Source organism: Ctenocephalides felis, unplaced genomic scaffold, assembly GCF_003426905.1.
Source record: "Ctenocephalides felis isolate EL2017-DRISC unplaced genomic scaffold, ASM342690v1 CF-g0.4_SCAFFOLD_00845, whole genome shotgun sequence".
NCBI lineage: Eukaryota > Metazoa > Arthropoda > Insecta > Siphonaptera > Pulicidae > Ctenocephalides > Ctenocephalides felis.
This window is the reverse complement of record NW_020536999.1, coordinates 35,778,787-35,790,502: the sequence shown is the minus strand read 5'-3', so window position 1 is coordinate 35,790,502 and position 11,716 is coordinate 35,778,787. Positions and strand designations below refer to the sequence as shown.

The 11,716-nt window shown below is 29.5% G+C and overlaps 1 protein-coding gene across 1 annotated transcript in view; it reads left to right on the top strand.

Annotated features, from left to right (window-relative positions):
- The first annotated feature begins 355 nt into the window (after positions 1-355).
- The window catches only part of LOC113375830 (hemicentin-2-like), a 378,080-nt gene continuing 366,719 nt past the window's right edge, over positions 356-11,716 (top strand). The window contains exon 1 of the mRNA XM_026615779.1: positions 356-461. Coding sequence (XP_026471564.1) covers positions 410-461 — 52 coding nt within the window. The 5' untranslated portion in view covers positions 356-409. The remainder of the gene's footprint in view (positions 462-11,716) is intronic.

The following is an 11,716-nucleotide window of genomic DNA, read 5'->3' as shown; positions in this document are numbered from 1 at the left end:
TTTTGAATACCGTCGCCATCGATGTTTCTGAATAATTTTTTGATCATCTCGCCAAAACTACCATTATTATTACGCAATTGCAAAACTTCGACCAGTTCTAATCTTTCCATTAAAATTTTCAGATTCATTCCAAACCATATCAACACAACATTTCTTCTATTTGATATGACTGCAATATTGATAACTGATACCTTTCTAATTAACAAAAGTGAGTGAAATTCGGAAATCGGCGTAGGGAAATCTCATTAAACGATTTTCACATGTTCATGTTGGATTCTGAAGTGAATTTCCAGATGAAAGCCGTCATGTTCGAGTTAGTTTGTGAGTAAAATCAAGTGTCGTTTGAACTCTAGTGCCATAGACGTGGAACAACCTTGTGAACAGTTACCGCAGCTGAAGGATATTCAAAATGCATTGCGGAAAGGAATCGACTCTCGTCATATTAATGATGGTGCTAGCAGGTAGGATTATATAAGATATTCCGTTATTCACAATCGAATTTGATATTCGGATGATAAACATTGTATTATTGTAAATATCATTATTTAAAAATAGACCCAAAAGCAAATATGTATTTGACTCCCTCTCGGTTCCCTTGCGCAAAATCTTGGACGACCACAACGATTTATTTATATATCAAATAAACTTTCTTAATGATTATAATGAAATTATTATTAAACATTATCGTTGCATTAGCTATAGTATTTACCCCATAGGGTAATACTGCTAAATCCACTTGTAATCTAGATACTTTAGAAGTTAAGTACATTCTTGCAAGTTTAATTGCACTTTTGAAACTTTTATCTACACGCAAGTTTTAGCAAAAAGTATCAGAATGTATTTAAACTATATTATTCTCTGGAGAATATAAAATTATTAATAAAGCGGTTTGCTGTTTGAGTTTCAGAAAGAACATTTTGATTCTGTTGGAGATCTAAATTTAAAACGCATTGACAAATTTTAGATTTCAGTAACCATGCAATAGTTCGATTTCTATACAAATTTTTGTTATTATAATGTATATTTTGAAATATTAAATGCTATACATTTAACAGTTACGGGGACGTCACCGATTTCAAAACAATCTACTGTGCCGGCTGTAAACTTGATTTTTTTGTGTATGTTATGCAATTTGTTTGATAAAAATTTGTGGTTATTGAAGGAAATACATTTATAATAATTTATTTCTGATCATTTTATAAAGAATGGTGACGTTCAAAACAATTTTCAAAATGCATAGCTGGTTGTTTTTGACATGTTTTACAATAAAATGTTGCTAGTGCTTTTCTGTCAGAATAGACAATATATTCTCTTTTTGTTTTTCTCGCATTTAGAATATGCCACTGATTAGTCAGTATATTTGTTCATTTTTGTGCTGCCATAATGGTTTGTTTTTTCTATTATATTGTCTAATAATTTATTTGTAAAATATAATGTAAAATAATCTATTGGATGTCTTATATTGCTGAATATTTGTAGTCAAGTTGTTTGTTGATGTATGTCAAACTCGATTATTTAAGGAGAATCGGCACATTCGCTAATATCTTTCTGCTCTTCATTTAATTTATCGAACTTCTTCTTTTTGTTGGTTGGATAATATCATCATTACATTCATCACTATCTTCGGTGCGAATAGTAATTCCATAAAATTTATCTGTATGAATGTCTATTTGAAACTCATTTTCACTACTGCTTAATTCACAAAATTTACCAGTCGTTTTGCCATTTTTAAAAGCGCTCGGTCGTTTTAAATATTAAAAAAGACTATGTAGCAAAGAAGAGGCTAAAAATACTACTAAAATAACTTAAAATTATTTTCAAGATACAACACTGTTTATCACTGCTATATGTAATTTATTCAACTTTTCGATGCAAACTGAGTCATTGTTTATGAAATAGCCTGTGCCTCACATAGTATGTTTGTCCACTCAGGTGGACAGCCGTCCCCGAAGAGTTAATAGACTAATACATTTACACATGCATCTACATATACACCTAAGTCTGTTTTTACACGGAGATTGGTTCCAGAAGAATCCGTGTAAAAAAAAAAAAACGTGTAAAAAAAGACATTGATCTTATACAAAAATGGGTGATTTGTTCCTGATCTCTAAAACCTATTAAAATTGGTGAAAAACAAGAATTTTTAAGAACAAGAATTAAATTAGTGCTATTCACATTTGCTTTGACCAGTAAAAATTGTTTGTACGCGCTAAAGGGGAATTCACTTAAATGTTTAAGCTAGTGTTCGCAAACTATCGATACTATCGATGGTTTCAGACTTTTTTCTTTCATAAATACTTTTTTGTGATATGAACATACTTCGCAAAAATTTAATTTGACAAAAAAAATTTAGGTACATAAAATTTCAAATCGTGCTAAATGGAATAAATTCGTTTAAAAAAATTAAAAATATTCAATTTTCAAACCGTGTTATATCAAAACCGTGTACAAAAAGACCGTGTAAAAACAGACTTAGGTGTATATTACATTTACATACATCTACATCTACATCTACATCTACTTCTACATAAATTATATTATATATAATATATCAAGTTAAAACTTGTTTAAACTTGTTCATTTTGCTAAAAAGCAAGTTGAAAAAATTACTAGGCTTATTCGATCAGAATTGAGATTTAGCAACTTCTAAAATTGTTACGATAGAAATTTGAAATTTTTATACGATTTATATATTTCAAACTATAATATATTATAGTATAGGAACACAGTATTTTAGGAAATTCGTTAAGACCATTTTCCTTATCATCAAGTTATACAAAGTTTTAACAGCAAAAAGAAATTTCAACGAAATTTCGCAAAATTAATCAGTACGATTTCCGTAGTGTTTTTTGTTTTTAATTTTACAAAATTGATTCAGAATATTTGGCGCAACAATTTTTGCTTGTTTCTGCTAATTCTAAAGAAACGGCTCATCTGATAGTTTTACAAAATGAATCAAGGCGAGTTTTTATGGCTTTTAAATTTTATGAATCAAGGCGAGTTCTTATGGCGTTTTGTCATTTTATGAATCGGCGCGAAAAATCGTCAAAAAGTCATTTTTTGGCTCACACAATTTTGGAAACGGATCAGAATGACTGACAAAGTAAAAAAAAAACAAAAGTAGTAAAAAACATTTTCTGAGGTAAACATTTTCTCCTTCAGCAAGTTAATAAATGGGCCTAAAATTAATTCATGGGGTTAAAATTAGTAAATTAATGTCCATGTTAGGTATTAATATGTTTATTTAATTAAATTATAAATATATAATAAATACACTCGATGCAATTTATTTTGTGGTACCAAATATAGAATTTGGTATAAAAATTAGAAATTCGATAAATATTTAATTTGTCCTTAACTTCGAATTTTGTTAGACTAGAATCTTAAAATTTGATTTAAATTTTTGATACACAAAACTTCAGATAAGTTCTATCCACAAATTGCAAAACACTTACAATTTAAGATACTGCCAATACAGTTTCGATTAGCAAGACGATTCGAGTCTATCATATTTTTTTATGTTTCGGACCTGATCTCTCTCGTCTACATTTAATTTAAACATATACGCTTGTACCTGTCCACCTCAGTGAAATCACTTGTCATTTCTCATACGGCCTGAATGGAAAATTTCGTATATATTGCATAACATTAAATCCTCGCGCCTGTGCACGCAGAGCAGAACTTCTGCCTTGGTCCGTATAAAATAAAATTCGATCATCCGAACTGAAATATGGGTGCTACGGCGTCGCGGATAATGAATTTGGGAATAAAAAATGTACCAACATGTACAACTACACTGACAAGAAAGATATATGGACGTCATTCCGGTTTTGATATATGGCCTTAGGCGACGCATTTCGAAACTTTGAATTAAAACGTAATGGGTTTCGTCATTTTTATTGCCTCGCAGTACCTTTTCGGAAATGCAGAGAAATGGGCACTTTATCCCGAAACTGGGTGATCTATATAGTATGCTGAAAAAGTATTGCTGCGGTAGATTGCATGCTGCGATTAGAATCAACAGTTATTGTGATGGACGATTAATGGAAGAGTTGGCGCTAAACTGAGCATCCAATCGACCTTATATCTGGCTATACTCATATATATTTTTACTTTACAGATACACACTGTCTAATTCCTATACTAATCATATGCAATTTTTTCCATATTTTGAATTTAATATAATATAGTTAAATATTGATCTTATCTTTCTGTACTAAAAAGTCCCCTGTTCCTATACTATATATCTGGTTTCGTAGTCTTGGACAATAATATTAAATATAATATAGTCAAATGCAGGACCAAATTTAGAAATTTATACAGTACAAAATTTATACTTATTATTGAAATATCTATAAAACATCTGATAATTTGATGTGCATATGTCTAATGATCACTTTTGTCCGCCAAATGTTTCTTTTTCAAATTTTTTTTATTTGATCATCGAAACCGCTAAACCTGCCTCCCACAAATTTAAGCAGTTATTTATTCCGTCAATACATGTAATTTTTTTTTAATGATATTGAACGCTTCTTTTCTCAAAAACTGAATTATCATTTTTGGCATGTTGGCCGGTATCTTCAAAACTGTTCGACCTGCCTTGGCCAATAACCAATCAGCACGTCTCCTTATCAATAGGAATTTAATCATTTAAATCGGTTGATACTTGTTCTCGAAATCGACTTGAATAATTAAAAAAGTATTAGATTTGTATTGATGGGGGGAGCACAGGCAGTTTCAAAAAATAGTAATTGAGGTTCGATATTTCTTCTCTGAAACAGCTACGCTGCTTGATTGCTTTGCAAAAAGTTCATAATTTTAAAAAAATTTCAAAATACAAAAAATGTGATGTGATGTGATGTTATAAAGTGTATTTTTCAGTACGTGAAGTTTCAGTAATTTGTCTTAAGGCACAATGCCATGCGTCACTAGGCACAAATTCGTCATTTCAAGAGGGCTCGAGAACTGAAGAACATATTTTTCTTCAACTTTCAGCTTGTTTACGGATCTTTATATTAGCAAAATTGCTAAATTTGATAACTTATTAACCAATTTGATAATTTACGTTTGGAGAGGGAGGCAAGGCAAAATAATAAATTTTAATAATCGGTTATTTCAACCCAAATTTTGCATTGCAATCGACTTATGTTTTGTTAATTATATTTCTTGAAATTAAAAATGTTGTTAAAAAAAGTTAATTATATTGTATAGATTTTTTTTCTCACTATTCAAATTTTGCCGCCCCCAAAAATTTGCTGCCCTGGGCTGTAACCCCAATTGCCCCTACTGTAAATCCAGCACTGGTCAAATGATAATTATTCTTTTTGTAGTATCCACAAAATATCCGGTGACCGAATATGGATAAAAACATAGCATTATATTCTTAATGCAAGTATATTTCTTGCATATATGTAGTAGATTATAGAATTATGTTATTAATATCACATAAAATGCTGTGATCCTTCTAACTATATCTTGTCTTTTTTACAACAAATGACAATTTCGATTAGATAGAAACGTTCGATTCTAATAAACCTGTAATTATTAGCTACTAAGTTTTCTAATTGATCTTATGCCTGAATTAACTTACTACTATATTATTATATATTAGTTTTGTTGATAAATTTAGAAAAATCTTAACCAGCTAGTGTTACTTTCGTCATTCTCAATGTACTTACTAATTTACCAGATTTGAATATAAAAATGACTAGATAAATGTTAAATCTAAACTAATATTTTATGCATTTTTATGACCTAAAAATTATTATATTTTGAAACACACAAATTGAAATGCTGCTTTAGATAGCCTGGCCCCGCATATTATTTTGCAACAATTCAAAATATTTGCTGCATAATTAATATTATAATTTATTGATCTTAAATTTAAATTTAAATTCCTCAAAGTTAGGCATCAATATACACCCAGGCCTCGCTATACGGCCGCTCTTTATACGGCCTTTCGCTATAACGGCCCTCTTTAATTAAGGAACGTTTTCGATATACGGCCTAAAATGTTTCGCTATAACGGCTTTTTTTCTCTATGTCGATATATTGCGCAATCTCGGTTTTGAAGATTTAAACGAATCTGATGTGCTGGATCTACTGGCAGCTGATAGGGAACCCCTTTCATATGAGAAACTCATTCAGTTGCAAGCAGAGCCGGCACATGATGAAGATACAGAACCTGTTGTATCCAAACAGCTAACATCAAAAATCATGTCGAGCGCTTTTTCATCTTTTGAACTAGGAATAAACATCCTCCTTGAAAACGACCCTAACGTCGAACGTAGCGCTAATGTCTCTCGAGGAATTAACTCAGCCATTAGCTGTTATAAATCATTAAAGGAAGAAATAGACAAGAAGGCAAGACAAACAACTTTAGACAAATTTTTCAAACCACCAGCGCAAAATGATGGTGACAGTGATCTGTAGGTTTTAGTTGTTTCATTTTTATTCAAAAATGTTTTTGAAATTTTTTATTTTATGTAAAATTTATGTTCTTGTTAAATATGTTTATAATTTAAACAAAATAAAAAAATAAAATGTATTTTGAATGATAAACCATATTATATATTTATTAAATTTGGAACCGATCCCATTGAATTTGTATGAATACGTATTAGAATAATTGATTCGTTATACGGCTTTTCGATTTACGGCCAAGTTTTGCGGAACGTATCTAGGCCGTAAAGCGAGGCCCCAGTGTACATAGAAAATCTAGATTAGAAAAATGCTTCAATAATATGATCTTATTTAAGAAAATAGAATTTTAAACATTTTTTCTGAAACTTGCTATTTTAGACAATACCATTCTTCATTCGTGCTTTATTTAATGCAAGTGTATTAGTTTAATATTCAGTGAATAATTATTATGATATTTGATATAAGAAAAAATGTGATATTAAATTAAAGGCAAATATTTTTTTATTTAATATAGAATTCTGCTTTGTTATTCAAATTTTGTATAAATATATTTGATATACACAAGCTTTAGCATAAAGATGAGTCTTCATTTAAATGTTGCCATGAATATCTTTCTTATATTTACCTAGTTTCCTCTTGGCGGAAAAAATGCAAATACGTTATTCATGAGCATTGATATATGCCATCCGCTTTTGTATGTATTACGACAAACTTATATGAGCACACATATTGAGAAAAATACACATGCAATTATTTCTATTCGGGATATATATATATATATATATATATATATATATTTAATATTTGTATATATGTCCTATATGTTCTTAATAATAATTTAAAAAAATAATATTATTTTGTAAGTGATATATCGAGTGGTAAATTCGTCACGTGGATGACCTGAAGATGACCCTACTTAGATTCTAAAACTCAAAATCTTAAAATAAACTTAAAACAAAATACAAATTTTATGTTTTTTTATTTATTATAAACAGTTTTTTATTTGAATTTCTTGTTCCAAACACAACATTAATACATATTAAAATGTTGAAGAATGAAGTATCACGTTTTACTACATATATAACTTATATATAATAATAGTAAAATTGAAACTTGGACAAAAATTTTCTTCTTATGGTAAAACTTATTTGACGACCATAACTTTCGATGGTATTTGCTCCAGGAAAAAGTTTCACGTAGTTTTTTTCTCCTTGATTTCGTCACAAAACGAACAATGATGAAACGTTTTTCGTGAAATTCTTCCGATATAGTTTTCATTTCGTCTCAGTGTTGCAAAAGTTTCTCCGATTTCGGAAAAAGCGTAGTATTCATCTAGCAAAGGATTCGCGCTTTTCCGCGCACCGAAAATTCGAAGCACGCTCTGATATTCGCTAGGGAAAAAATCACACTCACGATTGAAAACTATTGTAAAAGCTTTGAAATACTGTAGCTATTACACTCTATCGTTTTGTTCCAAATACCGATATATTGAACGAGATTTTGCAAATTATTCGTGTCCAATTTCATTGCCATGGAAAATCGTTGATCGATAAAAAATAATGGGGAAATAAATAAATAATATATTAGAATCTGGTACGTCATCAAATTTTACGTTTTGTAATCATTACATTGAATGATTGTATATATTTGAACTTTTTTTATTTCCAAATAAATTGCAATGCTGTTTATATAAAGATATTGAAATAGTATTTTTATATTTAACATTGACTTTCGAAGAAAAACCAAAGGTTTACCTTTTATTACTGTAACTATAATTAAACTTTTTTGTAACGTTCGCTCAAAAATTCGATTTCTATTTCCTGCACTCTTTGCTTGTATCTCTGAAACCGCTGGACTTGCCTTTGCCAAAAACTAATCAGCACATCTCCCTATCAATAGGATTCGAATGCTTTTGAATCATTCAAATCGGTTGAAACGTGCACCCAAAAACGTGGACGAAAAACTGCATCCATACATACACACACAAACACACACCACATCAATTTTTTCTTAGGTATGCCAAAATGTTCAGGAACCTTCAATACGTGAAGAAATGTAAAAATTTTCAATTTCGATTTTTGGACGATTACAATAACTTACCCTAAGCGAAGTTAAAAACAATTTATTTGCATTTGCAATATTTATTTAAAACGAATGTTTCTCAAAATTACTGAAAAAATGTAGTATTATTAACATTAAATTTGAAAACTAATTTCGTTAATAAAATCAACTGACAATAAATTTATAATTAACTGACAATTCCAAATTTAAATTCGAACTTCTTCACTTATAAATATTTATATGTAAGATTGTTTCATAATACTTAGCCATGAACATATTTTTATGTTATAAAACATTCATATATACAAAAATTATGATTTATATTCATAAGTGTGAGTTTGATGAAGAAATCAATTCTGTTATATTTCACAACGATGACGGAAAATATATACTTTTGAATTGTGCTCCCACATGCTACATAAAATAACATAATATACATACGCCTTTGTATCACGATAACATTTTATTAAAATATTTGTTTGTGCCTTTCTCCTTTCCGTCACAATGCCTCATTTGAAAATCTTTACCCATATGCTTCTAAAATATGTCAATATAATTTATTCCTGACAATACGAGTAATTTACCCCGAAGCGTACAAAGCCTAAAATTGCGATACGCGCTCGCCTACACAAGACTCAATTTTCAAACTTAATGTATTTATAATATTTCATCTTAATTATGGAATGCTTAGCATGATTAATTTCGAGAACTTCTCCACTTGAATTTATTATTGATAAGCAAAATATAAAATAACTTCCATTTTAAACACAATAAAGAGTATAACTCAATTTGTATCGAGCACGGTAATCTCGTTCATAACTATATCAATAATTAAATTATGTTAATTGAGCGAATTTGATTCGGCTATATCTGTAATTAAAACGTATCTCGATCGGACAATGGTTATTCATTTTGCAGTGTGCATTATTACTCGGCTGCACATTGCCATTATAAACCCATTATTGTTATCAATGAAATGTTGGCGAATAATTGGACAGTTTGCGCGCTGAGCTGTTATTGATGCCGTCACATCGCCCTGGTTGCTGCTCGACGCCGCTCGCCGCCGCTAATTTGTCGTAGGCATTTTTAGCCACGGAATTGTACGCTCTGCGGGAACTAAATTGCTACTATAGTGCTTGAATAGATGTTTGATATATTTCATGAGGACCTCATTGTCTTCAAAAAATTTATTTACTTGATGATTTACTCATTTGTATTTATCAAACATAATTACTAAATAGAAATAATTTTTCTAAATGGTGAGGGTCATTTTACATCATTATGATTGTTTATCGTATTTTATGTACGCTCGCAAAGATTTTCCAGTTGGGATAAATGCAATAAACTTTTTAATTTTTTTCAAAAATTAATTAAAAAAGCACATTAGATAACGCATATTTTGAACGGACAGTTTTTTATATTTGAAGTACAAAAATGAGTGTACTTACTTACTATAACTTGAAAATTATCTTTCTTTGTTTGCTATATTTGATAGAATAATCAAAAATAATATTTAGAATTTAAGTTGAACAAATTTAGATTAGAATTTTTTATTTTTAAATTTTTTTTTAACGGCAATGAGAACCTTACGTCCTATAAGCTATTGGGCTGAAACTTCTTCTTACTTCGTATTTTTTTAGATGGCGACCCAAAAGTTAATCTATTCATAGTTGATGATTTTGTTATTAGAATTAATCTAATAGGACTGTAGACTGTAGTACAAAAATACAAGGCAAACCATTAGGGTTTTTCTTCTAGAAAATGCCACTGTTAATATCCAAATCAATTACTCAATGTCTATTCATAGACATAATGTAATTTACATGTAAATAAAAAAAAATTCAGAATTTAAGCACTTGACAAGCCATATTACCCGGTTTGTACGCGATTTTAAATTTGTTCTAAAATTGTTTATCGTAATAGTGCTTTTTATTCGAATTTTGGAAATGGACTAGTACCTTGTATTGAAACACTGCTCTTTCATTGAATATTTTACAATTTACATGTAAAATAAGCCTTATATCTTGGAGATATTACATGTACCTCTTTGTGTAATTATTATCTCACTAATTTTTTTTTGCAATTATATAATTGGTAAATTGTTCTTTAACAAAAACCAATATTATGTATTAAACAGTTGATTAACCAAAAATAGATAATTGCTTATACAAACAGATTTCAGTAGAATGATTTTTATGTTGTTATTGAAATTCTTTAATAATTGAAATATAAACTATGATTTCATATGTATACAGTATTATAGCAAGTTTGTCTGTGCTAAAAATATTCCTTTCAGATATTTTAGTACTTATGATATTTATATATAATGAGGCTCGAATCACAAAATTTTAAATATGTTTTAAAATATATTTCGTATATATATAAAATGTAGTCAATTTTTCCATATATTTTGTACATATATTGATCTAAATACGATTTCAAGTAAAAATAGGTTCATTTGGGGCATTTCTGCAAATATATATCACATCACTATTAAAAATATGTCCAATAATAATCTCCTAACTGAAGAGAATCGACAACCACTAAGTTTTCTTCAAAAATTTCAATCACAATTTCATCACAACTGCTTATAGAACACTAAGCGTGGTTCCGATTACAATGAAAATTGTTCGTATTTAGTAAAAGAATTCCCCTACTTTCCATAAGTCGAGCCCCACACAGATTTTTAGAGGATCGTGATATAAAAACTTGAAGATATTATCCCGGAAAAATACAAGGAGAATATATCATAAATTAAGATTTGCTCGGTATGCAGTATACAGTATAATTAAGTAAACATTTTCATAATAATCTATAAGAAATTACCGTGTACTAATAGGCTTAATACCCTGTGCTGGGTGTCCGTGCAGACTTCGGGACCTTAACGAATGCTCTTGCATAATGAATATTTAATTAACGTAAAAGCGTAGAGAAAAAAAGTTAATCACAATAAAACCCGATGCTCAGTATAATGGGAAATATCAGTACTCAGCGATCTGAATAATGAAAATCCGTGAATAGACGGGATGGTGAACATACTTGTTCGCATCCATGTCAGATGAAAGAATCCGTTTTCGATTTTTAACGTTTTTTATAGCTACACGTGGACGTGTACTAATTACATATGCTTTACCTTTTATTACAGAGTTTTATCAGATAGAGCACAATTTGAAAGCTTGGTAAATTAATATAATTTTTAAGTTCATATCTATAGAATTCTAGAATATATTAC